General features: G+C 41.0%; 1 protein-coding gene across 1 annotated transcript; it reads left to right on the forward strand.

Moving 5' to 3' along the window:
• Positions 1 to 516: 516 nt before the first annotated feature.
• acer1 (alkaline ceramidase 1) lies at positions 517 to 9,563 on the forward strand. The gene is made up of 7 exons (XM_031758673.2): positions 517 to 1,244; positions 2,872 to 2,984; positions 3,097 to 3,211; positions 3,691 to 3,829; positions 6,084 to 6,221; positions 6,303 to 6,440; positions 7,305 to 9,563. Exons 1-7 carry the CDS (start codon positions 1,238 to 1,240, stop codon positions 7,480 to 7,482), a joined length of 828 nt encoding a protein of 275 aa, XP_031614533.1. The 5' UTR covers positions 517 to 1,237; the 3' UTR covers positions 7,483 to 9,563.
• Positions 9,564 to 14,129: the final 4,566 nt, after the last annotated feature.

Here is a 14,129-nt window from a genome sequence, read left to right on the forward strand (position 1 = left end):
TAGCTCTAAAGAAAGCTCCCAAAAGAGATTTCCTGTTCCTACAAATAGTAATATGATATCTGCTCACTTAGGTACACATTGTTGGACCTTTTTTTGTCAGCTTTAATTCTTCCTGGCTTAGAATAAACAAGGTGCTGGAAATAAACATGGAAGCACTGAAAGATGCGCAGATTGTGCAAAGATCTAACCAGAATAATAATCAGCCAGTCAGCTGCTGCGAACAGGCCACAGCACAGATCTTTAACCTGCAGCAGCAGCTTCGTTTAAAGCTGCGCAGCCTGCAGTAATTGGATTGGCCAAAGCCTCCTGATTGGTGCCGCACACCTATTTTTCTCTAAATTATGACGGCCCTGAGAGATTAACAGCCCATCTCTGTCTCAGATTTAATCACCGTGGCAGTGTGTGGCAGTGTGTGGCGGTGTGTGTGGCAGTGTGTGGGGGTGTGTGTGGCAGTGTGTGGCAGTGTGTGTGGCAGTGTGTGGCGGGGTGTGGGGGTGTGTGGCGGGGTGTGGGGGTGGAAGCGTCAGATTTTGTATTTTTTATACTTTACAGATCATAAACACTTCTACATATGATAAAAAACTAAATCACACTGGATCCCATTGATTTTCACTTGGGTTTGATTAAGACTTAAACTGCAGCATCACAGTGTCACTGTACTGTCCAGAAGAGTAAATATAAATGCAACTATTTGGTGTTTCAGCTTCAAATAAGACTAAGCGTGTTCCCACCATACCTGCTCCTCGGCTGCTCTGCAGGATTATGCTTTTATTTTGAAATGCGGCAGATGGACTGGTTGAACCTCCTTTAGGAAAAAACTGAGATTACTCAGACAGGTGCAGCAGCTACCTGGAACACCTGTTAAGGTTTTCCGTGTTTCTTTTCAGGTTTTCTGCAGTCGCCTGTCGTGTGTTTACAGCCCGTTCAAGTATTATTATTTTTTTTGCCTCATATGGTCGTTTCTACGTTACTCGTTACTGCTGTGTAACCGGTTCCTGCTCTTTCCCCCGGGGTCTGGTAAACTGTCAATGAAGGAGGAAAAACAAACGAGCTCATTCCAGACATTTTCTCTGTGATGACATATTGTCCCAGAGATTTGAAACCCTTTCGCGTGACCGTCAGTGACGTTACGGGACTCGTGCTTCGGGATCGCGAGCGTTTCAAAACCCCGCCTCGTTAAATCCACCTGTTGCAGCACCTGGAGCCGAGCAGCAGTGCCGGGCTGTAGGACGACAGCATGGCAGGTAAGAGCCAGTTTCTGACTCCCATGGTAACACCCTGTAATAAGAAAAAAAATCAACTTCTTAATAAATTTGGGACATTTTTTTGTCCAGTCCGAAATATGAATAAATTCATTCATATTTCGGACTAGAAAAAAGGTTTTTCCCTGTCAGGAAAACGCCGATGTTTATTCATCTTCAGGATGGTAATAAATAGTAATTTACTGTTACATTATATATTGTGCTCCACTACTTTCTTAAAGTAATTGTACTTTATACTTTTAGTCCACCACCTTTATTTAATGACCTTTGAACTCAACTGCCTATTTTCCTAGTATAGGTTATTCATACGAGTTCTAATCAACAGATAAACTGGGAGTTGTTACTATAGATAATATTTTTCTTTCAGTGTTCAGCCGAGCAGTGGCCTGAATTACACTGTAGTACATAACAGTGTTATGCAGTAATATGTTAGTATTCTACATGGATTGTTCTGGACAACAAGTACATCTATGATGGGATGGGCAGAGTACTTCTTTTCCCATCAGTAGCCACTTTATTAGGTACACCTATAAAATCTATATTGTATTTCAGTACACACTCTGAAATAAGTTTATTGCCACTGTTAAAAATCTGTAATTCAGATATCAACATCAAGGGTGGTGTTCTGATGACTACTTCCTGTTTAGGCTACATGATAAGTACCCTTATAAGCCCCAGGTACTATTTTTGCTGTAGAAAATACATCCAGATTCAGTTAAAACCAGTTCCACAGTGGTGAGACCGAAATTAGCGCCCTTGGCCTCTGTGGATATAAAACTCATTGGCAACATTTTAGTCCCAGTTGTGAGGCCAGACTGAGGTTTAAAAACAAATCCAGCAAAAGTCTAATGTGTACTTTTGTGAACATGAACTTTCCCCCCTTATTAACACTGTAAGTGTAAATAAAAGCCATATAATAATGATGCAATAAAATCAAGTCCAACAAATACTGTGAACGAGGCACCATTCACAGACTGTGCCACATCTGACAGCCTTCTAGGAACGACAGCGGGTTGTGTTTTAATAGCACATAGATGTCAGAGAGCGTGCAGTGAAGGTTAAATAGGTTGTGGAAGTGTGAAGTCTCCTCAGCCTACACTAAAGTGAAAGTCAATTAAAAGGGATACAACTATGGAAATGAACTTACTGTAGTACCAAAGATGAATTTGATATTCAAAATGACAAAAGTCAGAGTGTTTAATGGCCTCTGATTTAACTGGATCATGTTTGTGTGGTGCATTAATGCGTACAAAACGTTAACCATGGAGCAAAAAGTCTGTTTGCGTATATGGCTCCATTTTTATCATGTCATAAAAATATAATAAAAGTGGAGCAACGTGCGCTGTTGTCTGAATCGGCCACATTTTCTGGGCTGGTTTTATGACATGCTGAACATGCTGTCCGGCTGCATCATGGGAAATGTAGGTGCGATTAGGGACTGACATTTAAGTGAAATTGTAAAAGGGTGCGATCGGCATTTGACTGCTGGGTGGAGGGGATCATGATTTCCATAAACCACGTATACAAACACCTTAATTTGACTACTGAAAAATGCAGGTGTGCTTGTTACACCAGAGTCAGCGGCCGCTGTTGTCCCTGCGTCTCACAGGTGTTCACTCTGGCGAGAGGATGGCGGGAGTTTTCTCCTATGAGAGTTCAGAAATCGACTGGTGCGAAGACAACTACAGACACTCTGAGCATGTGGTCGAGTCCTTCAACACGGTAAACTGAAACCTTTTTATTCAGGAGACATTTGTAGTGGCGCTATTAGCTCAACAGCTGCAACTCAAAGCCATACTTTGGACTTGTGATCGATTTAATGTTTTCCCTGCAGATGAGCAGCTTCATTTTCTTCATTATCTCTCCCATCATGCTCTACCTTCTGCACCCGTATGCCAAAGAGAGGAGCTTGGCGATCCACCTGGTGTGGGTCATGATGATTTTTGTAGGTCAGTTCTTTATTTATTTATTTATTTATTTAAACCAACTTCAGCCGTATGTCTGCAAAATCCTTAGAAATGTTTTGTGTTTGTGAAACAGGCTGACTCGGTATAGATGAAATAGATATCAATGCAATGTGTTATCAAGCAGGAAGATCTGTAGCAGATATTTCAAGCTTCTCTGAACTGATTAGGTTTTCTTAAAGTTTTATGACACTGAATGAAATAGTCAGTAGTTGCAACAGTAACCAAACCAGTTTAACCAGTATGAGAAAGAGTTTAAATGTAATAACTAAATCACAAACAGAGAAGTCAGCTGCAAACTGGAGCTCTGCACGTCTCCCCTGCACTGCACTTAAACATCTCTGAACCTGCAGTGGCACGTCTCACTTTACCCGTCTTATTCTCCTCCCCGACTTGTCTTTGCCTATAAAATTCTAAAAGCATGAATAATTATACATCATTCTCTCGTTCTTTCTTCTTTGCAGGGCTGTTCTCGGCGTACTTTCACATGACTCTTAGTTTTGTCGGTCAGATGTTGGACGAGCTCTCGATCTTGTGGGTGTTGGCGGTCGGTTATGCCGTCTGGTTCCCTCGCAGACTCTTCCCTTCTTTTATAAAAGACAGGTATGTTGACCTTGTAACTATTAACCCAGCGACAGATGACTGATCTGTGTTTCGACAACTTAGTCCAAGGTCTTTGTGTCCGGCGGTTATTCGTGCCTCTGCGTGTTCTAAGGAGATCAGTGGTCTTTCGGGATGATGCAAAACAATAACAGAGCGTTTCCAACACACGCCAGTGTGAAACCTTATCCCCGCCGGACGAGGATCCAGTTTAACAGCTCAAATGTTCGTCATTGTCCCAAATGTGGTGGTTCAGTCTTCACCTTGATGGACACGGGGCTGTAAAAACGGAGCTCCACCCAACCTGTGTAAATATTTAAACTGCAAGGTGGGACAGGTGAATGAAAATTTGATGTGCAAAACAATCCCCCTGGCATCAATAACCTCACAGTGATTTTCCAGTTTTTGATCCAGTGGGTTGCTCCTCCTGAGCAGCCGAGGCCTCTGTGATTACAGTGAAGTCTAACGATCGTGATGTTTTTAGAATAGAATAAAATAATCCTTTAATTGTCCCACAAGCGGAAATTTGGGTGTGACAGCAGCCAGAAAGACTCATATACAAACAAACAGGACACAAAACAGAAACTTACACAATTTTTACATATTTACATCAACAGTTACCAAAAACAGTACTGTACCGACTGTTTTATCATTTTGCTTCAGTGTTTTTGAATCAAACAGTACGACTGTGTAATTATCCACATAACCCCATTCTCAGAGGCTCAAGGGTAACTGGACCAACTAATTTAATTTATAATATAAGGATTGTTTTTAATATTTGGAAAATGAAGTCTTGAAGTCTAGAACTCATGGATGTCACCAAATGTTATGCTTTCCCCTTTGAGATGCTCTTCCAGGCCTTCACTGCAGCCATCTTCAGTTGCTGCTCTGTTGTGTTGAAATCAGGTGACTGGCTTGGCTATTGAAGAATAGTCATGATCCATGTGCACTATAAACACTGTGTGAGCAGAGAGTACAGCCCTGCACGCTTCACAGTTCGTCCTGCTACTTCTATCGGCAATCACATGATCAATAAACACCAATGGCAGCTGTGCAAACTCTTACATGTTTTCCTGTAATGTAGCCTTCTTGTTTTCGAATGTAGCAGTGCTGGACGCCTTGTTGCAAACATACTGTATTTCCATTTATGAAGGCATGTCTTGATATTAGACCTTGACAGTTATCACTCTGCCTTCTCCAGAGTGTCCTCGACTTGGTGTTTAGAAGTTGTTTTCTTGAAACCTGGAAATAATAACCTGTTGAGCTGCCTCTTGTGGTCTTTCAGGCCTTTTGGCATCGCTGAGCTGACAGACTGTTGATTTGGCCACTCATGAAGTTTCTTCAGTCTTTACTTGCATGAGCATATCTTTGACTGTCACATTAAGAAAAAATTCCTGTTAAAAGCTCCCAAATGATAATTCAACACTGAGACTCGACTCCAGTTCTTGTATCTGCTGAATTTGTCACGACATAGTCGAGAAACCGGCCTCACCTGGTTCACCTGCTCGTCAGCTACTTGTCCAGTTACTCATGAGCCTCTGACGACAGCGGCCGCGTATAAAAATGGCAGGACTTTGGTTCAAACTGTCCAACTGTAAACCTGAAAGTCTACGCTTGAATGTTTTATTTAAAATCCACTTTGCTGTAGAGAGGCAAAATTTAAAAAGCTGCATCCTTGTCCACGAACATGCAGCCCTGACGTCACAGGTGAACACAGGAGGTTCCTGAGTGCACGTCACTGCTCCTGATCCTAAATAAACAGTTTTTATGGAGGACTTTTTCTGCAAATTCTGTCTTTTATAAATTTATACAAAGACTATACAGACAAATTCTATTAAAAGGCAGAGTTGGGAATTAGCTGTTGAGTATAGCAGTAATCCACATATGACCCAAAATTAGGTTAAAATAAGTGAATTTTGGACCTGCGTTTATCAGGTAATCACAACTTTAGATAAAGAGCAAGGCCTCACAGTTATTGCACACGAAGAATGCTCAATGACGAGTTTATTTATTGGAAGTGTGAGTATGGGGAGGACAACCTGTTTTTCAGGTTTTCATGGTTTCGTAGACTGCTGTAACAATCATGTTTATTTACTTTGCACCCATCCAAACCAGAATGCTTTACACAAAGCATGTAGTGAAATCACGTCTGTGAGTCCATACGGGACTTGAGTACGATGCCAAAATTAAACTAAATGTTTGTTTCAAGTCTGCTTCAGGTGCATGTTGACTTCTGTCTCTGTGCGCTCCGACGCAGATCCACATTTTCAAAGCTCGTCCTGGTGATCACCGTCATCAGCTCGGTGTCGTCATTCGTCAAACCTACGGCCAATGCCTACGCGTTAAACTGCTTCGGCCTCCATCTGCTTTACACTCTGATTATTGAGATGAAATGGTAAGAAAAAGACACGTAAAAACATCATCGTGCACTTTGCGGTTTGATTTCCTGCAATCATCCATTTTCCGTCATTCTCAGCTGCACTGACCAGAAGGCTCTGCGACTCGCCAAGCTGTCGATCGCTCTGTGGGTGCTCGCCATCTCCTGCTGGCTCAGTGACCGCTTTGGCTGCAGCTTCTGGCAGAGGATCAACTTCTGCTACCTGCATGGGTTCTGGTAAGTCCTGCTTGCAGTTCATTTCTTTTATTTCTTTATCTTCACTTGTCTGCATGTTTGTTTCATATCAACAAGATGAATTACTGTCTTCATGCACGCTCAATCATCCAGGTCAGTAAATCCCAAAAAGTTTATCCTGTTTCCAGTCATCCAGCTGACTGCAGGTTTCCAACCTTATAAACAGTACATTTGCACAATGACTGAAACCAGCACCACTGAATGAACAACGGGCTGGGAGCTCAGTTCCTTCATCATTGGTTATGAGAATTTGCATATTAATGTTAAACAACCACTGATCAATGGCCATGGGTCCCATTCACAGAGAGTTGGGGAATGGCTGCAATCACAGCATTGTAAGATGGTGACAGATGTACCCTTAGGCCCCCTCCTCCAGTCAGAGATGGCCTTTCCCTCCTTGACTCGGCGCTCAAACCAGCGTTCCTCCCTGTCCAGGATGTGTACATCCTCATCCTTGGAAGAGTGTCCACTGGCCTGTAGGTGTAAATAGACTGCAGAGACCTCACAGCCCATTGTTCATTCAGTGTGCTGGTTTCAGTCATTGAGCAAATGTACAGTTTATAAGGTTGGAAACCTGCAGTCAGGTGAGACTGAAGGAGTCACCTGGATGATGACGAAATGTTTCTCCCACTGAAAACATCCACGTCAACAGAATCAACCTTTTGGGAAAATGAAAAGATGAGTTTACTGCAACATTAGATCAGCGTTTCCAAACCTTGGTACCGTGAACCCCTATCTCCAGTCTTGTGATCTTTTATCTACCGTGAACACATCATGAACAGGCCTCATTTTTAGGAAAAAATGGTCTGTGTCTTTGTGTTGACCTTCGATTTATGTGTCCTTCAGGCACATTCTGATTGTGATAGCTGTAGCCTACGGAAGCACGCTGATAGCCTACCTGGATGCCAGCTACGAGATACCGTACTCGCTGCCTGGACTGCAGTACTGGCCCTGTGATAAATGGGCCGTTGGATTACCTCACATCGTCCTGAAAGGAAACCCCAAGACTGAGAAACGGTGCTGACAACATTAAATATCAAATTTAAATCTGAAGGAACATTTCTGTTAGTTTACTCAATTGCTGAAATCGTGAAAAAGATCGAGACCCGCTTCTCGCCTTCTTACAAAAAGCACGTCACCACCAACGCTGTCAACCCCCCGCCTCTCGCAAACCTGACTGACACATCTTTTAACACTCGGGTTAACGCCGGACGATAAATAAACCTCGTCCGATCCTGAAAGTGTATTATTTTAAACCAGGGCAGGATCACTGAATGTGTACAGCGTGCAACCGAAATCATCGAGGTTAGAAATCCCTCAAATCCAGAGTCAGACGGGGGTAAGAGGAGGGGGTTTCCAAAGTTTCCTGAACATCAAACAAGCACTTAAGACGATCCTTGCGGTCCACTGAAAGGCAGTATAACAACAAAAGATGGCACATGTGTTTTGCTTTTGCTACTTTACGCTTTTTAAATTACTTTAATTTATTTAAAACATGAAAATGAAACAAGACTTGGCTATTGTTGTAATATGCAACACCTCTGGAGGGCGCTGTATACAGCACAGTGTAAATACATCAATGCAACAATTCAAAACCAATAAAATGTAAAACCGTGTCAGTTTATATATTTAATCAAGATTAAATATGTTACTTACACTTATGTAAACTATGAGTTTACAGTCATTTTCATTGTTAGCTATGCAATCCCCTGAAATACAGTAATTAGTGTATCATTTACATGGTCACAGATTACGTTTTAGCCTTTAAATTCATTTTTCTAACACAGAAAGAGCGCTACTTTGCTACTTTGGAAACTTTGCCCTTTATTTATCTTTTCAACATATGATTGTTTTATTTAAACACTTGCTTGAACAGTAAAAACTAATCATAATTTAAAATTAGTGCTGGAAACAGAGCCCGGTGACTGCAGAGGATTAAAGATGGCTGAACTTTTGTGGATGTGCACGTGATAAAAGTGCAGTTTTACTGAAACATGTTTCACCTTTTAAGACAATGAGCTTTATAAATCCGTGTGCAGTAATCTTAAATGTTGGACTCATGTAAATGTTTGTGTTTGTGTGTGTGTCCAATGTTCTTACTTTGTTTATCAGGATACAGATGCACTGTGACTGTATGTTGTGTTATGATAAAATTATTGCTTTACCAAGAGTGCAAGAAAAAAAATCTTGGCATTAAGTGCTACGGAGAAATGTGTTTACATTAAAAATACCTCAGTGTGTAACATCCGTGCGCCCCGTCCTCATGGCTCGTAACCTGCGCTCAGTTTTGTCCCATTTTCAGTCACTAAAATGTTTTAATTGCATAAACTTCAGTTATGTCTCTGAACGGTTTCACTGGGAAATGCTGCAGTTAGAATCAGGACTGCTGAGATATGACTACAGTTCATTTGTATAAGACAAGCCAGGCTCAGAGCAACCTGTTACTCGCCTTTTTGCTGTTTTGTTTTGTTTTTTTCTTAGGTTGCGAATATTGAGAGCGGGCCTCCGTTCACACACAAAATAACAATAGATCATTTAGTAAACAAATACAGGCATGATTTTCATTTTAGTGTGCAACACTGACCTCTTGTGGATGAAGAGATGACAGCTGCTGACGGCTTACAGCCGTGTATCAAAGAGGCATTAATTTCCTTCACGACAAAATAAATTCTCCTGTAGCTTTTTGTCCTGACTGAAAACTCTTGGTTCACTTACAAAAATGTTTGTGTACAAGTCGACGGTCACCAGGATTTAAGAGATGAGGCTAATCACTAATCAGTATGGCCTTTTCCACTTCACCATGATATGGGATTTTCTTTTTTTCTTTCTTTCTTTTTTAAATATTTGAATCTTTTCTTTTTTTTTTCCTTTTGGTTTAGCTTTGTTAATAAAATTTGTCAGATTAAAGAAACGGGAGCGATAATTTAGCTTTAGTGAAACGTCCCACAACTAATGTCCAAACAAAATCCAAAGAAAGGTTAAGATCAGCTGGGCTAGATCATTTATTCAGACAGATATATTTTATGTTTTCTGGAAATATATTTGTGCAGATTTTATATAAATTCGTCTGTAATTTAAATAAAGATCTATGTTACCTGAGTGAAATCTGTGGCTCATTGTTTCTGGTTGTCTTTGAGTCTCCTGCTACATTTCTGGTTGGTATCTGAGAGTCCGCCCTGTGTCTGACAGCCAGATGAGATTTTCTTCCTCAGATTTAATTGAGAGGCAGGCTGGATCAGTTTGAGTGGAGGGAGGCGAAGAGGAGGCACCAGTCTGGTGAGAGAGTGGTGACCTTCTGTCTGGTAGCCGAGGCCCCGGTAATCTCACTTCAAAGTCTGAGCACCGCAGAGACTTGACTGTGGTGAGGCTTCAGTCCCGTCTGTATGAAAGAAGAAGAAAGAACAGCTTTCTCTGTCAGATGAAACATGGAATGGACCTCTGAGGCAAAGTAATGTGACCTGTTGAGCCAGAGGTAACGTGCATTTGTCGACTGAAACACAAACTGTCAAGATTTTTGATTAGTATGTTAAAAGTATTATAAATGCAGGGCTCCAATGTTCCCCTATTTATTATTACCACATCACATGATATTAGTACTTCTACACTAAGGGGTCACATGCCAGAGTGGCTGATTAAACGAGAGAAAGAATGTGTGCAGGAAGTGAGATACAAGCCAAAGATGAGACAAAAAAAAAAAAAAAAAAGAAATCAGGAGAGCGAGTGTGCAGATGATCAGTGACCTTCTGAACAGGAAGCCAGAAGTCTGTTTCCTCACTGGGTCCTTGGGAGCCATGAGTGTATTTTAAAAACACTACATTTATTTGATGGTTCTGACGATGATGAAGAGATTGTGAGTTTGTGGGTCTCGGTGACAAAAACGCTGAATGACTGCGCTAAAGAAGTGTGTTATTGAGCTTTTCTGTTTTGTGTTTTTGCAAATAACCTCCAGGAGTCATCATTTACAACAAAGATAATGTTCGTTACAAAATAACAATAATTTGAGTTTGATCTGGTGATTCTAAACTGGCTGCAGTTGTGAAAATCAGGGCGGATGGTTGTCTGTCTGTGTTACCTTGTGTTGGACTGGTGCACCACACCTCTTGCACTAGAAACTGGGATAGGCTTCACAGGCAATTAAGAAAATAGAAGGATGTATTGAAGTATCATGGTTTCCCAATATAATTTTATTAGTTTCATAAAGTGTTGAATGTTTGTGATGTCAGATTGGAAGTGAATGGGAGCAGAAAGAACAGCAAAGAAGAACGTTTATATGGCAGAAGCAGAATCTGCAATATGTTGGATCATTTTCAGCATTTCACTTTGGGAATACCCTCACTGGCCTCTTTGTAGGCACACCTCGCTGGTACCAGGTGGGCTCCTGAATTCTTCATGGTACAGATTTAACATCATGCAGGAAACATTCTTCATTTTGGTCCATGTTGACATGATGGCATCGCATAGTTGCTGCAGATTTGCTGGCTCCACATCCATAATGCACACTTCCACCCCACCACATCCCAAAGGTGATCGATTGGATTAAGATGTTGTGACTGTGGAGTACAGTTTTGTCCTGATTTGATTTGAGCTTTGCGACATCGCTAGATTATCCTGCTGGAAGTAGCCGTCAGAAGATGTGTACACTGTGGTCCTAAAGGGATGGACGTGCTCAGCAGCAGTACTCCTGCACCATTACACCACCAACAGCAACCTTACCTGATGATACAAGACAGGATTCTGACCCTGCTGTCTGACTGTCCCAGCAGAGGTCAAGACTAATCAAACCAGGCGATGTTTTTTTAGTCTACTGACAATTTTTTTATCCTCAGTTTCCTGTGCTTAGCTGACTTACTGTTTCCCTCCGCCCTGTTAGTTTGATGCCGAAGATTTTCTTTTTTTTGCCCGTTCTCTGTAAAGCTCAGAGATGGTTGTGCAGGAAAATTCCAGCACTTCAGTATTTTATGAAATATTCAGACCAGCCTGAGTATTTCAGAGTACTCAACACTACTACCCATGCCATGAAATGTACATGCACTGAATACATGTACCTAACAAAGTGTTTTTAGGTGTCATCATATTGTCAGCAATGGATAATTAACCAATCTGAAGCACAACCACACAGACAATAGGACAGGGAACATGCACGGATCAAAGGAAATGAAACATGAAAATAAAAACCCAAACAAAGCATCACAAAAGTTGGTATCCTGAGAAACAACAATAACAATAATATCAAGTAATCACAGATTAAATTAGGGAAAAATATAATCCAGGGAGGTGTGATGTTTATTAATCAATCAAACCTAGAAGAAAATAACTTGGCGACAGTAGATAGAAATGAGGATAAGGAGTTTATTTTAAACTGCCAGATGGCACAGAAATATACTAGTCACTATTAGAATCCTGTACAAATGTATACAGATATTGTAGTAGCTTTTATTATACCAGACTTTAATATAAAGAAGGGAAAAGGATCAATGATGGACTTTCAGTACACACAGCAGAAATGGTTGCAATATTATTAGCAGTCCTGTCGGTTTAAGACATGAGACCATTAAGATCAGTACTTTGTTCAGATTCCAGTTCATCGTTAGTAAGTTCACAATGCAACCATGCAGCAAGTCGACCAGACATCTTAATAGAAACTTAACAAACACTATGCAGAGTAAACATGACGGGACTAATGATTAACTTTTTTATGGCCACCAGCATATTATAGTGTTAAGGGAAATGAAATGGCAGATAAGGCTGCAAAAGAGGCCACTGGAAAAAGATTAGTGGAATCAATTATCAGCTGTAGTAAAACAGAAATAAATAAAAAAAACATCAATTAAAACAGGAGGAGGGAAAGGATGGTGGTTTTATAAAATCCAAAGCAAAACTGGAGAAAGGAGAAGAAACAATCATTTCACGTCTCAGATTTGGGCAGGCTGGGCTAAACGGCACACTTTTCATTTTAGGGAAATGTTGCACTGGAATATGTGAGTGCTGTGGAGATGATGAGACAGCAGCGCATGTTATATTACACTGACAGGAGTGTGAGGAAGAAAGAAGACAACTGATTCAAACAAACTCAAACTAGATTTAATCTATTTACTTAGAAATAACTGTAGTAAATATATTTAATTAGCATGATAGGATCTAATCCTAAAGTGACAGTCTGGTCTGCACTCCATACCAGTTGGTGGCGGTAATGCATGAACTCATTGTTTGGCATCCGCTAATAAACACCAAGAAGAAGAAGGAGCTGACTTGAGCTCCGGTTGGTGGCGCTAATACACCACAACCATCCTGAGGACGAAGAAGAAGAAGAAGAAAATGATGGAGCACTCTCAACGTTTTTAACGTTGTTTTTAAATTTCTATTTCATTTATTCATAAATGGTAGATATCAGTGGTTTGTATGAGAATTTTGTCGTGTCATGTACGGACACGAAGGGGAGCGACAAACGGAGGCTCCACGAAGAAACAGGTAACAGGTAAACCTCAGTGGCTGCTGCTGAACGTTACACAGGGAGGTGTGACACTGAATGTATATTTTAGTCTTTTTCGGTGCAAGAAGTTCCAGTTAGAAAGGGAAGGAAAGGTAAAAAATAATAAATATCTGAGGACTTCATCTACGGGGGCCAAAGACTGATAACATCCGGTCAGCCCCCCGGCCGAAAGTTATCCTCCGACTGCCTGCCAAGCTACCGCAGGTCAAGGGAAGGTAAGAGACAGCTCAGTTATCATACTTTAACATCCACACATTTCTAGGCCAAAGTAAACATTTTATAATACACGTTTTATACACAAGGAAATAGATCTGTTACTTTAAGACCACTAAAAAATGGCAAAAAACCCTATTTTGCATGGTTGGATCTGAACAAGGTTCCAAGTAGAACTTCAACGTGCAACAAGAAGAAATGGGAGTGAGACGAAACATTTTTTTGAGCAATTTATTGAAAACAACTGTTAAACTGAAACAGGCTGTTTTACAGCTGATCAGCGGTTTAGGACCACATGCCTTTAAAAGGCCAAATCTGTGCAGAAATGTGGATTCATTGTCCTTTTCTGTCAGGTAGTCACACTGTCATGATGCTGTGATGGCAAAGGAAAAATAACTTTCCCTTTTTAAATGTGGTCGGGTTGTTGAACTGCATAAGCAGGGTCTCTCACAGCACGCCATCACTGCTGAGGTGGGACGCAGTAAGACGGTCATTTGGAATTTCTTAAATTTCTTAAACAAATTTCTTTGTTCCATAACCTTAAGGTTATGGAACAAAAAAGTATGGTGAAAGATCCAAAAAAATGTCACCAGGACTGAGCCGGAGGATCCAATCAGCTGTCTGTCAAGACACTGGACGATCCTCGACTCAAATTAAAGCCGTTACTGGTGCCGACTGCAGCCCAATAACCATCAGACGAACAAAAAAAAACGTCTTCAAAGTCTTGTCTCCTTGAACGCCACAGAACTGACTGTTTGGACTTTGCAAGAGAGCACCACACATGGGACACTGAAAGGTGGAAGAAAGTTCAAGTGGTCTTAAACTTTTGATCAGGATTGTATTACCTCATGAAGTACAGTCCTGATCATGATCGTGTCTGTTTTTTCATATCACCAATGGACAACAACAGTCACTTCAAGGCATTTCATACTGTAAAGTAACCCCTTACAATATTAGAGATATTTCTT

This window comes from Oreochromis aureus, linkage group 17, assembly GCF_013358895.1.
Source record: "Oreochromis aureus strain Israel breed Guangdong linkage group 17, ZZ_aureus, whole genome shotgun sequence".
In the NCBI taxonomy this organism is placed as follows: domain Eukaryota; kingdom Metazoa; phylum Chordata; class Actinopteri; order Cichliformes; family Cichlidae; genus Oreochromis; species Oreochromis aureus.